The 14,490-nt window shown below is 39.8% G+C and overlaps 2 protein-coding genes across 3 annotated transcripts; one reads left to right on the plus strand and one right to left on the minus strand.

The window, feature by feature from the left end:
* Nucleotides 1–203: 203 nt before the first annotated feature.
* Nucleotides 204–3,179, minus strand: znhit3 (zinc finger, HIT-type containing 3). 2 transcript variants are annotated; one of them, XM_079508191.1, is made up of 5 exons: nt 2,974–3,179; nt 2,246–2,277; nt 2,073–2,135; nt 1,478–1,555; nt 204–618 (listed from the first exon to the last, which is right to left on the minus strand). In XM_079508191.1, exons 1-5 carry the CDS (start codon nt 3,039–3,041, stop codon nt 452–454), a joined length of 408 nt encoding a protein of 135 aa, XP_079364317.1. In that variant the 5' UTR covers nt 3,042–3,179; the 3' UTR covers nt 204–451. The 2 variants fall into 2 exon arrangements, with proteins under 2 accessions (XP_079364317.1, XP_079364316.1); XM_079508190.1 differs by having other exon boundaries at nt 1,478–1,558; nt 2,974–3,177.
* Nucleotides 3,180–5,157: 1,978 nt separating this feature from the next.
* On the plus strand, nt 5,158–14,443 carry vkorc1l1 (vitamin K epoxide reductase complex, subunit 1-like 1). Its single transcript, XM_079508303.1, has 3 exons — nt 5,158–5,590; nt 8,713–8,822; nt 10,812–14,443. Exons 1-3 carry the CDS (start codon nt 5,397–5,399, stop codon nt 11,036–11,038), a joined length of 531 nt encoding a protein of 176 aa, XP_079364429.1. The 5' UTR covers nt 5,158–5,396; the 3' UTR covers nt 11,039–14,443.
* Nucleotides 14,444–14,490: the final 47 nt, after the last annotated feature.

Raw genomic sequence — 14,490 nt, forward strand, 5'->3', positions numbered from 1 at the left:
TAGGTCATGTTGATAATTTTTTTGTCAAACACATTTTCTCAACCTTATCTCCTCACTGTATGACTGTAGCAGTTATCTCTACTTACTAATACTCTGCAGGCAGTGGATAGCCTGTACATTTGTAGGCTACGTAAATAGACATTAAATTGGTACTGTCATACAGTGCTTTTAGTGAGGAATGAGATATATATTTTAAACGGATGGGAAACCATGGGAAGAGAGCAAAGACGCATGTGACAAGGTGTAAACTCTTGTTATTGCATATTGTCTGCGTCACCAAGCACATGAGATTAATGTTGATTCTTACATTTTCACTTAAGAAAATATTTTATTTTAACAAATACAGAATACGTTTAACTCAATAGAAATACCAAATCACTATACTGTGTAAAGATAACGTCACGGTAATAAAGAATGTTGGAAAAAACAATCAACTCAATCACATCCTGTATCACTTATTCTCAACAATTTGCAAACACTGATCTGAAAGCTCCACAAACAGAGGCTCCTGCATAGCTGCCTTCATTGCATCATCTTTGCTGTCAGCGGTGTCGATGGAGCGCAATAACTGTCGGAGATGTGGGTTATGAAGAAGATCTCTCAACTCTTGTGATTCTCCTGTAGAGAGGCAGAAACAACTGTCACTATGCAACAAAAAAACTGTTCAATGGTCACAAATTCGTTCAAGTGTGTAGTGATAGTTGTCTCCACCAGCCGAAGGCATGGGGAGAGTATGTTTTGCACTCCGTCTGTCTGCGTACAGCTAATCTCCGTCACCGTTGGCCCGGCCGATGCCAAACTGTGCCCACATTCCACGACGAACCTCTGTCCCAATTTTTCCACAACGGCCTATTATAGCGCCACCATGAGGCAAATTATTGCAAAACATTTCTTTATATTCCTTGTACACATTTTATCCACAAATCGGTACACTAACTCTATAGTCATGTCATCAACACGGACCTGTCCGCTTGCCTTCCAAAGTTTGCAGGATTGGTCCGTTTCAAACAATGTCTCAAATCATGCACACATTCCCACTAGGCAGAGGAAGAATTGGCACTTCAAATCAGCCTGTCCGCTTGCCTTCCAAAGTTTGCAGGATTGGTCCGTTTCAAACAATGTCTCAAATCATGCACACATTCCCACTAGGCAGAGGAAGAATTGGCACTTCAAATCAGCCTCATGGTGGTGCTATTTCAGTCCGATTCATGTTCTTACCAAAAACTGCACCGATCTGTGTACAACTTTGTATGCACACTACTACACATTATGAATACACTGTAACGTGTTATATATTTATTGCCCTGTTATACAACCAGAAAACGAGACAGGAAATGTTTATATTACTTCTACACATTTTGTCCAAACAAATGCTATTATCCTGGTGGAGACCTGTGCACTTTTTCTAGTTGTATGTGAAATACTCTTCTGTACAATGTTTCAGTACTGTACATAAAATGCGATGTCACAGTTGTACCTAAGCGCTGAAGAATCTCTAATGGTACTCTGTCTGTGTAATGATCTTCATCCAAGAGATCCTCCACATTCCAGGGTTCTGCTAAAGAGGGGACAATGTACGCAAAAGTTAGAATTTAGAAGAAAATACCCCATTCAGTAGCAAATGCACATACCAGACAAGGTACACAATAGAGATTATAGACCTAGTAAAAAAAGTGTATATACTTTGTTACAAATATGGATGGTAATTGATAAGTCTAAGAATCTTGTTAAGACAATAAAATATTTTGGTATAAAAAGCTGATAGGCACAGTATCACATGGTAGCAAAATGCTCCCATAAGTGCAGTAAACATATTTGGGACTGCAATTCCCAGACATTCACCTTTAAATGAATTTACAATTACCTGAAATTAAATTTACCCAGGGTATCTGGGCTAAGCTCAATAACTTGTTTCCAGCCAGGCCCTGCTCATACCGAATAACTAAACTACTGCAATAATTATATGCAGAAAGCATATTTTACATTATATTTGCAGAATCATGTCATAAGACTCCATGTATTAATTTAAAAGCCACTTAATAGGTTGACAGAATGTATTCATAATACTATACCTGGCAGGGTTACCGTCTTATCAACAGTAATACGTGATGGCTGCGTGAGAGGCAGGCAAGTATCTATGTAAAGAAAATAAAAATGATGTAAATCACATGATACTGGCAGTAGTAAATTAGCCCCAATTAGTGTCTATTTTTTGTTATGCTTTGTGATGAAATAACTTGTTTACCTTTATGTATTTTGTAACAGGCCAGTGAACAGCTGCAAGAGGAAACAAATAGTTAAAATATTAAGTAACTTTATATAACAAAGAGTGAACAATTATAATCTGGGGATCTGTGAATTACAGAAGCAATTCAACATTTAATTACCTTTATAGTTTACTTTATATATTACATTTTGTGAATAAACAAGACAAAAATGACAATTTAACTGGTGCTCCGTGGGGCATCCCCTGGCTCTGCGAGTCTGTCCCCCACGCGCATGGTTGGTGGTAGCCCTGAAACATGACTGTCAGCGTCATGTGAACCATGGCTAGGTTGGTGGCGGTCCGGTGCCTACTGGTCTGGAGTCTGGACCATGTATCCGCGAGCGAGGAATGCGTAAACAAATGTACTCCAGTGACTCCAAATCCAAATATACGGCACGTGCCATCCCTCAAAACGAATAATCTTTGCAGTTGAATGGTCAGTGTTTTCAGTTAATTTGTGACTGACTGATCCTTTTTGAGCAGTGTTTGGACTGAGTAACGTAACGCTTATGTACCCAGACAAAACACGAGCACGATTCAGGTGACGAACTTATTATCACATGTAAACACTATTTCACGGATATGTAAAAATATGATACTTTCAACTTTGAACAATATACAATGTACAAAAGTCTGAGCTTTAGCTTTTTCTTGCTAACAAGCAATGTTAACGTTGCTAAAAGGTTAAGCACTGTTACAATACTTACTATCGTATTTTGCAGGTGGGACATCTGTATTTGGGTGTCTGTTCACTACAAACATTGCAGATCTGCATTATGGCAAGTAGACGAATGAGATATTATGAGTCTTAAAGAAACAACTATGAAGAAACGCTTGTGTTCTGTTGTGGTAACATGTGGAAAATAACCGGAAATGATGTGTAATGATTCCGGGTCATGCATGCCTTCAAAATAAAAGCATTGTAGTTGTATTACCTATATGACATCACATGATGATGTAATTGCATCAACATACGCATCCTAAAGCCAAGAACACATTAAACCATAAAATAATAATAAAATGCCAACACTCATATTCACATTTTGAAGGTACACTAAATGTAGAGCTACACTAAATGGAAATTCAACCATGCAGTCGACTTGTTTACTTTTCTCTTTATTAGAACATAAAAGGATCTCTACTCAACATAATATACAATTTCTTTCATTCACAAAAATGACTAAATGCTGAGTGAGTACACAACACTGACTGACCTATATATTAAGTCAACACAAAATATTCTTGCACAGCTGTAACATGAGAGCAGCAGATCTTGTTACAGGGGCAAAAGATAAAATAGTCTATAGTAGAGAGTGCTATCTCTTCGTGTCTTGTCTGGGCACGTTCCAGGCAGCACTCTGTTCCGTTTGCTCTGCTGGGTCAGGATTGGGAAAGGCAGGAATGGTCAACTTTGGATCTCCTACGGAAATTAAAGTGCAATGCTTATTATGACCAAATAATCTTTTTCCCCCCTTCTAAACTATCAGAGAATGGAACCCATTTATTTCGTGCACGCATCACCCTAGCTCTGGTCCATAACGCAGCAGAGCTATGGACCAGAGCTAGCATCACCCTATCCATTTACTATAAATTCTTGTTGTGGAGAATAACTTTCACTGCATACCGGTATTGTCTTGTAAATTTGGACATGCAATGGAACGTTATTTTCTTTTCACCTTTCGTGTAGGCCTAATATGATTATGATCTGAAACCTAATGGCAAATGCAATAGAATTTGCATATGGTACCCCGGAAGATAAACACCTTAATATTTAATTGTGGAGGCGGGCACTTGTTTAGATCGATAGCGATGTCTAGAATCATCAATAATTAAATCATTAACTTGTATGACGTTAAACAACGTTAATAATCACCGAATGCAGGATGTTTATTCAAGAGGCAATGCTGTCGTTTTGATTTGCATATGCAATTGCTCAATTTAACATTTAATTTCAATTCATCAATCAAATTAACAGTTTCACACATTGTCAATCATACCTACTGTAAGTCTTTCAAGATGATCATGTACTCTTGGTTCTTTTACGTTTCAGTTCGCTGTTGTGAAGTTTTTCCGCAATCTTTCTCTCGTGTCCAGCGGGGGAATGGCGATTGGTGTTCAGTCCTATTTCTCTCTTTGTCCTGCCTTTCCCACGGTCGTGGCAGGGGTATTCATCTAGATTGTAATATTCGTATTGATCATAATGCGCTTCTTCGAAAGAAGCCAGTCTTTCGATATCCGTTGCCATGATCAGGAATATTAGCAGTTTTACTTTACAGCTTTTACTACACGGATCTTCGCGAGCAAGTAAACAACATCTGACGTCATCCAGTGTTTATATACGCAAAGTCACATGATCGTGCTGCTGGTTATGTTGTGGAGCAGTCTCTGTTGTGGAGGTTTTCGAAATAAATAAAATAAATACAAAAGCCGATATATGACTTATGATGAGTTGGTGTGGTTATTATGTGCGTCGGTCCACGTCCACACAGGTGTCACCTCTGCATTGATCATTTTAATAGCCCGACGAATTAAATAACTTATAATTATGTTTGCATTGGAATGTAGAATGGATGGATTATCTTGTCCACATAATCGTACAACACAATTGATTGATTTCATTGATTGCTTGATTGTTTTGTATTAGTTTGTAGCTACAAAACCAGAAAAGGCAGCGCACTAGACTTGACAATACATATGGTCCTCGATCCATTTTCAATTCATCATCAAGACATTTAAAGACATACAAATATACACTTCTGCTGACTATGCAAAATGGAAATAAAAATCATCAAATACACAGTTAGGGGGGAAATGGAATACCACACACACACACACACACACACACACACACACACACACACACACACACACACACACACACACACACACACACACAGAGAGACACGCCCATGGTGCTGTAGCAGTGGGCACGTTCCGTTCTGAGGTTCTGTGACGCGTCGTCGTGTTCCCACGTCGCGCGGTCGGCTCGCACTCGGGAGCAGTGCGTGCGCGCGCGCGTGTGTGTGCGCGTGCCATCCGTGGGTGGGTGCCGTGCCGTTGGGTTGCGTCGTTGCGTTGCGTGCATGATCTCCATCTAGGAGCCCAGGCAGGCCAGGGCAGCGCAGAAAGAATGATGGCGGCGCCCGTCCTGAGAGTATCCACCCCTCGATGGGAGAGAATAGCCCGGCTTCTCGTGTGCCTCGTAGGCATCGTGCTGTCCGTGTACGCGTTTCACGTGGAGCGGGAGAAGGCCCGGGATCCGGACTACCAGGCCATGTGCGACGTCAGCACTTCCATCAGCTGTTCAAAAGTCTTCAGCTCGAGGTACAAAAAAAAACGAGGGAAACAAACAACAAATGTTGGTATGGGGGTATTCATTCCAAATGAGCAGGGATCATCAATATATATATATTTGTCCGTACACATGTGTGTGGCAAATTCTAGATTTTCTGATTTACATACACACACCCACACCATTATAATCTTCTTATTTTGATCACAATACCCATTACTGAATGTCAAGTGTCCAGGTTTTCTTTAGAATATGTATACCTCTATTTACTACGACACTATCACTATGGCACATTAGGAGTCCTACTACTACTAGTGGTTACTGTGGTTCTGAAATGTATTCATGAACTCTGAGAGTGTTGTTCCATTTGAACACTCTTAGAGTTACAGACCTGTTTATCGTCATTCAGGGCTAGCTCTTTATGGGTTTCTGTCGTTTCTGTTTGACAAAATGTCCATGATCACAAGCCAGCATAGTGATGACCCCTGCAAATGAACAAGGAAGCTAGCCCCCTTGCCCTGGAAGACGTTAGCTCATTCATCTGAAGCCTAGATTTACACCGGGAACAAACAGCCGACCTACAAGCTCATGACACGTTGGCGTTGCATGGTGACGTGCAGTGATCTTGTAGATCGGCTATTTATTTCGATGCGCGACAACACCCTGGGCGCGCAACTATGGGGCTTTGACAGCTCAACAAACACACCCCATCCCAAAAGCAGGCAGGCAGCCCCCGGTCTGCTATGCTGCTGCGCGCGGGGCTCAGCTGTCACAACATTGGTTGAGCTAACGGTTCTTCTGCTAACATTAACTTATTTAACTACAAACTTGTGTGTAGCTCTTTGGAATGAAGCAGGGACACACCACCCACTGAACGAATTGGACGTTACCACGAGTCCACCATTCAGCATTTTACCACCAGTCAAGTCAACAAACACTATCATTAGCTTGATAGCTAAGTTGAGCTAACCTGACTGGCTAGCTGCTACTATAGTTTCTGGTTAGCCAGCACATATGCCATCTGTGTAATAAAATAAGTTGCTTGCATCTCACTAACATCAAGGCCTTAGTGTATTGGCTAACTGACACACTGTGTGTGTGTGTGTGTGTGTGTGTGTGTGTGTGTGTGTGTGTGTGTGTGTGTGTGTGTTGAATGTACTCAACCATACCATAACACATTTTGGGGGCTTAGCCTGGTCATTCGTTTCTATATATAGCCGCCCTGTTAATGTTACAAGCTGTACAACAATACTTTACATTTTGCTAACCCTAGTCCCTGCACAAATAGCTGCTAAAGGACACACTGTACAGGGCCAGTCCAGGATTTTATTGGAAGAACTCACTGGGCCGAAGTTGGAACATACTGATCATGTAACTGGACACTGCACACACATGTTGAGATCGACTGGATAGGCTACACTACGTTGACTAATTGTCTGAATAAACTGACAATATCCTCATTTAAAAGCATAGGAAACTATTTGACAGAGAAATCAGAAATCATTTATTTATTTCCATTATGTATGTTAAGATTTTCTTTGTTATTGTAATGTATTGCTTGCTTGGATATGCATTGCTTGTCTCAAGCAATGTGTACTTCAAGAAGGTGCAGATAGCACCTTTTGTACATTTGTAAATTCAGATTTGTTTCAGACAACATAATTTGTTCCATTTTATGTTCCTCCCCAATGTCTTGCAAAGGTCCTGCATCAATATTTACAGCCCGGTTAGAATGCAACACTACTGTTGTCAGTAACCTTTGTCTGATGGCTCTGAGTGTCCAGGCTGCAGATTCTGTGAGATTTTAATCAAAACTATTACGTTGCTAAATAATTGGCCTGGAACCATTTACACCACTTTGAGTGACATTGAAATCCAAGGTGCCTCCCTGGATATATTTGCAAACGTTGCTTCATGGCCCCAACAAAAGGGAGTTGCATCACTGCTAATTTTCTTATGTACACAATGAGCACATTTTAATACTAGGGTTCCTCAGGATTCTCTGTATCTTGGGTCCAATTTAGGTCACATTATTGTGACACTAGCATGCATGTCACAAAATCTAGGTAGACAACTGATCTTGCTTCTGAAATACTAAGACATTGGAGATTTTTACAGGGGCATCAAACAGTCTATTTGTTAAAACATCTGACCATGACACTCGCCTGCTATGAGAGCAAAATCAGTGAAAGGAATATGAATTTCTTTACTGAGGTTATACAATTTAAAGACTTGTGTTAGATACTTTTGACATACTGAACTGGAACCCCAGAATGTACGCACTGTAATTGGAATGGAAATCTGATCTCTTAAAGTCAATTTGCCAGGTATTGATTGAAAAAAAAACAGGAAACTGGTTCAGCTACCTTTTTAATAAATTATGTAGAAATATGCAAACTTCTGTATATCCACATGTCATGACAGGTAGCTGCAATGCAGGTGGATCTTCACAGGTTCAGTTGGCCTGATATTACAAAGCACTGCTCTGTAATATCAGGCCAACTGAACCAGTGAAGATGTGTGACTTTACTATAGCCTGGTTTCCAGCCTGATTCGCTGCGTTCCGTGAATTTGTTGGATTGACAAAACTGCAGCGAATCAGACTGGAAACCAGGCTACCTTTTACTATAGCAGAAGTGTGTAGTTTCCTGTTGAATGGGTAAAACTTTCTAAGTAGTAAGTTCTGTTGATGATGCACAGGCTGTTTAGTGTATAGCCAGCTTCCTTGATGTTCAAATTTAATTGTATGATGATTTTTTTTATATATATTTTTGTTCTCCAGGAAATGTGTCGGAACAATACAATTCAGCATAGAAATCACAGACTTCAAACACACAGGCTACCTCACAATGGGGAAAGAGAATAAACACGCATCACTGGGGCACACATTCTAACAATGGAATGTGTGGCCTTATGTGTTGTCGCGTACACACACACACACACACTCTCTCTCTCTCACTATAATAGTTTTTAGACAATACTGTATAATAATATACAGTACATGCTCATTTCAACAGCATGGTGTTGACTTACACCATGTAAGTCAACTCCCTCACAAGTTTGATCCTTGACTGCAATCGTAAACTAACTATGGTCTTTTTGTAGTAAATGTTCTAATGGCCTTTTCCGTTGACTTTTGTTTTTCATGGTGTAGATGGGGTCGAGGATTTGGACTCTTGGGCACAATATTTGGAAATGACAGTGCGTTGAACCAGCCGAACAGCGTCCACGGAATTTTCTTTTATGCCTTTCAGCTCTTACTAGGTAAGAATCTTTTTCCCAGGTCATCTGTAAGCATTGATAATTCAGGTGACACGTCTCCCTAGTCACGGTGCTTTGAGCGCTGAATCACCACCCCCTGTGTTTGGCTAACCATCACTCAAATGATAAGACAGTAAAGACATACTTCAACTGGTATAATTTAAAGGGTGAGGTCAGGAATTTAAAAAGTACACTTTGTGAAGTTTCAAAAGGTTTTTATGAGTGTGTTTTCTGATAAATCCACACCAGTCACCAGCATTAGTTAATATTAATAGAATAGTTAGCAATGCTGCTGCTTGGCTATTGGTGACACATTCTTTCTCTCTCACATTGCATGCATGTGCTTCAGAGATGTGATTTTCTTAATAACATTTTCTCTGACATACAACAACATTTTGATGGAAAATGACAATGTTGGTCATTCCATGTTAGTTATAGCGTGACAGACTAGTCACAGACTTTTATCTATGTTAATAATTCTTCTTGTGGATGGCGAGTTATAAATGTAGGGTTTGTCCTTCCTTCCAAAGGTCCTCTTCCTAATTTTAAGTCCCCCCGACCCCCCCCCCCCCACCCCCCACGTTGACCGTGTACAGTAGCTGGTTTTGCTGACTCAGTCATGCTGGTTTTGATATGCTAGCCTGCTGACTGGCCCATGGGGCTGCTTAACCACCTGGTTATAGCAAAGAACAAGAGGCCCTTTTACCCATAACAGTTATGACTTCTCTTATTTGACAGAACACAATAGTGGCCCAGTTAGGTCAAACTGCCGTGGGTTGGGATTTCCGTGTTAAAGGTCAGGCAATGCTTTTAAACTTCAAAATGAAAATCCAAAGGATCTTCATGCTGTGGTGGAGGTGCTCTCCAAAACCACAGCATTATTATAATCCCCAGAAAATTCAAATTGAAAATGGTCACAGGCATCCAGCCCCCTTTCCCATGGTCTCAAATGGATTCTGTATGGATGGAGCGGTGAATTGAGAAGGATGACCAAGTGTTTTTACATGGGAAATACTGGAAAATGTTCACAAATAGAACAATTATAAATGACATGATTCAGAAAACAATTAGAGCTATTAAAATTACATAATTCAGAACTCGAATTGTTAATGACGTTTTTGTTCGATGATGAGGTTTGCTTTCTCAATGTCGTGTTAATATTAGCTCCTTTTTTAAAGGGGTGGGCACGCACGCTTATCCGACACACGTCTCTCCCGACAATGCGTTGGTTCGACATGTGTTGCTCCATGCTTGCGTTTAGGGTTAGGTTAGGGTTTGGGGTAGGTTGTCGGTCTGATAGTATATCGGAACTGTGCCTGTACCCTTTTTAAAAGCAACTTTTTTTTTTACTATTCCAATGAATCCAATCATGAGATCAGAATATTTTCCTAGAAATTTGTACTGAAAGCAGCCCTATATATTATGAAGTTCATGAAGAGCCCTGAACTGGATAAACTGCAGTGAATTTTAACACATCATTTCAGCAGTTTGGTAGCAGAATTTACCAAAAAAAAAGAAGGAAAGAATCTGTATTGTAATCATTTTCTGCCACTAAGGATTTGGCTGACATTTTCGTCAATCTGATTCCTTGACTGTTCATCATTCAAAACTCTCTTTACAGTCCTATCTTATTTCACTTGATCATTAGCTTATATATCAGGACCAATGTCCTTGTTAAGTACGTTTGTCTATGCTATCATTATAATTCTTAACGTTATTTTGATATCTGCAATTCTAGAACACCCACCTAGAATCTTCATTTACTTTGAGATCTGTATTCACAAGTTTGTGAGAGGGTCTTTTTATACGTTTGATAGTTTACGGAGTAGGGAGTCAGTTTCTAGATTAATTCTGCATAACCATGTAAACAGAGCTATGTGATCTGGACAACTTGAGTGACCTCATGTTGCTTGTGCATTTCTTGAATTTCTATGGTCTGTCTATGAGTCGGCAATAGTATGTTTGTTGTTTCCCGTTACTGTCTTGTTACAGGAATGACTGTCAGTGCAATGGCCGCCCTCTTCCTCATGACGACGTCCATCTTATCGGTGGTGGGTTCGCTCTACTTGAGCTACATCCTCTATTTTGTCCTAAAGGACTTGTGTGTCATCTGCATTACCACATATGTGCTGAACTTCATTCTCTTTATCCTCAACTACAAGCGACTAGTTTACTTGAATGAGGCCTGGAAGCAGCAGCTTCAAGCCAAGCAGGACTGAAGTTGTAGAGACAGTGAGAAGAATATAACTAAAAAGAAATGTGACCTCTGAACATGTGACTTGACACCGGGATACCTTGCTTCCACAAGATGTGTATTCTGCTGTGTTCAAAAAAACAAAACAAAAACAAACAAGAAAATTAACTTTAAAAAGTTGGGCCTGACATGTCGGTGTTGATTGCAACCACAGAAGGATTTATTAGCGAATTATTTTTTCTTTACTCCCCCCAACCCCCCTCTCCACTGGCAATGTACGGGGAACTCCATCAACCCAAGCAAGCAGAGGTAGTGGTTCACAATGTGGAAGATGGACAGCCCTCTTCTGAACAAAAAGGATCGGAAAATGGACAAAATATTGGACTTAAAGGGGTTTACTTGAAATAGTTTGAGGGTCCTCCTGTCACAGTGGATCTGCACTATAACCCGAGCGGAACTGTATATTGCGTCAGAAATACATACATGATCATCTCTAGGTTATCAGAGTTTGCAGATATGGTTTCACGATGGGGCAAGAAAATGATTAACACAAAAGTAGTGTTTTGTTTTGTTTTCTTCCATGTTTACACTTCTAGCACGTAACGTTTTGAAGAGGACCACTAATATAAAACATGGGAGAATGTGATGTATGTTTTGTCTAGTTCAGTCGCATTCTTGTTTTCTTTTTTGCATTCATGTAAATAGTTGCTGAGCAATATTCCAGGCTACATTGTGATTTAGTGTTGACATAGACATTTAAGGATAAACGCCTGCCAACAAAAAAAAACAGGAAAAACATACGAATCAATCTGGAACGGAGAGCGCTATGATGTCACCATTCGGATGAATACGTCTGAAAAATGTACTTGCTGTTGGTGCGGGACATTTCCTTAAAGTTCGGGTCAGGCATGCTGTTCAGAGTTGTGGATGTCTTCTTTGCAAATGGTCACCATCTCATATGCCCTCGGAAGCCATTAAGTTCTATACATATACAAGTCTGTCGGACAGAACGGTAGGTTTGTAAGACCATGTCTACTCAACGGCACTTTCACTGTAATTGTTTTTGGTTTTAATGTTCAACCGCGTGAAAAGCATTCCTGACCGCCACACACACAAAGTGGGATCCATGAAGACTTATGTGCCTAAAGGATCGTGAGGTGAACTACTTTATTTTCAGGAGGGATGTATAATGTCATGTAACGCCATTTTTGTTCTTTGTTTCACTGTCATAGGCCCTGGGCTTTATTTTTTTTATGATTACTAAATAGTCAACTAAAATGCCAGTATAGTGTTTTCAATAATGGGTAAAGGGGATCTCACAAAACCGTGAGGAGTCATTTTCAGAATGTCGGGAAATAAAATACTGGGAAAGGTATTGCATTTTTTTCTCGTTGAAATGAACAATGCAAGGTATTATGTGCATTACATTGTGATATGTACTTCAGTGCACAAAATGTGCACTAAAATGTTAATTTACCTCTGAAAGTATAAAACTGGGTACATTTTTACATATTCAGGGGTAAATTAAAGCTCTGGATTTTGCTGTGTGGTAAAGAAATCTGGGTTGCTGAAGATCTCCATTTGATATTGTGTAGTTGACACTGGTGGCTCTGTACTTATTGTAACCATTTTAGTATGGAAACGGAAATCATTATCTGCATTCAGTGCTATACAATTGTAGTTTACCAACAGTACAGGAAAGCTATGTCAATGCTTTGGTCCAGTATCTCGGTATTGTCAAAGTGTGGAACAGCTCCCGGCAGCTGGATTTCCTATTACCAGCACCAAGATCAGACTTGTTTTCCCTTTCAGATCACCATTTATTTTGTACGTGTTATCAATTTTTTGTTTTTCAGATGCATGGTACAAAATGTCCTGGCTTCAAGCGTATCTTGGCCATTGGACAACCTTACGGATACGGTTACAGAGCTATACATGTGGTTCTAGTTTAATACCAATTGGTTGATGGTTTCAATCCTACCGCTGCTAGTCTCATGTGACATGTCCCTTTGTGTAATGTATCACGGGATGCTTAATGTAAAAATGACTTGTTGATCTTGGCAAATGTTCAAAGAAACAATGAATTTTATTGGCACATGCTTCTTGTACTGTATCAAGGCATCCGTGTATGCAAATGGGGGAAAGAGGCAGTACATGACTGCACTTGAAGCTGTAGTATACTCCTTACTGTCAGTACGTGACTGTACTGTACCTGTATACTTATTACTGTCCGACCAAAATGTGGCATCCCAGCCTTTTCTTTTTGTTACTGTATTCTCTCATAGAATGAGGTCAGTGGTTGGCTTTTCAGCTCTTTGCATTTCATGGGTTAAATATTTTAGTTAAGACGGCACTTGTTCTTTTACAGACACAAACATAATTTTGTTGTATTTTCTGTTTCATTCTTTTGTCAACCATGTCCGAAAGAGGCTTGTGCTCACCAAGATCATGAATTTCACTCAGACGTCAGGTTTCTGTATAGACTGTCTTCTCTTTTTACCATAACTGTGTCTTGAGTAACACAAATGTCAGTCTGTTACATCATAAATGTGCTCCCAATATTTCCACTTAACCCAGTTATTTTAGACATGGGTGAGATAGTCATTCAAGTCAAAGAAGCTTGTATAATGTGATGTGTAATCTTACAGTAGGTTGGACAAAGAGGTCACAGTGATATTTCTTTCATATGAAAAGGAGGGTTAAATTATCACCAACGCTAGACTGTGACTCAGCCCCATGTATGACGGCATGTACATTCATGTTTAATTAGGCCCCGCAGTAGATAACTGCCATGTTCGTTGCATCACCAATGCCATCAAAAGTGCCTTCTGTTTGATCACCGGGCCTTGATCCAAAGAAGAGCAACAGTGTAAAATGAAGAATGACAGTAATTGGCACTCGTGCTTGCCTTCCTTCAGATGTAATCTAATTGGTAATCTAATGCCCAAAGTTTTCTTAACCAATATCGGTGCAAAAAACAAAGGCTACCTTTCCTTTTCCCCAAACTGATCGGTCATATTGTTTTCTAGCTAGTACAAGTTTGTTAGCTATGAGTAAACTACAAGATTGTAATGTTATTTCTCCACCTTTAAATATGCCCTTTATCTGTATAGACTGTTAACATTCTGGGTTGTTTTGGTTAAAACAATGGGGTTGAGGGCTAGAAATCCATGTCAGCATAACATTTTTTAATTAAATTGTTTTTGTGGAAGACAACTTTAAGTTTGCTTCTGTATTTGCCAAATAAGTTTTAAATGCTGTATTTTCTTACCTGGAAAAGTGTTACATGAATGGTAGGGGGTGCAAAATCTCAATAAATCCATACCTTATGGGAAACTGTTGCAAAAGTTGACACAAGAGTGAACATTGGAAATTGTGTCATTTGTCATGTGGAAATGGTCTACCATTAAAACATTCCCTCTGAAACAACCTCTGTCACTTTGAATGGTTCTTCTGAGAGGAATGCATACTAGACAA

The sequence above is a fragment of the Electrona antarctica genome (genome assembly GCF_951216825.1).
Source record: "Electrona antarctica genome assembly, chromosome: 8".
Classification (NCBI taxonomy): domain Eukaryota; kingdom Metazoa; phylum Chordata; class Actinopteri; order Myctophiformes; family Myctophidae; genus Electrona; species Electrona antarctica.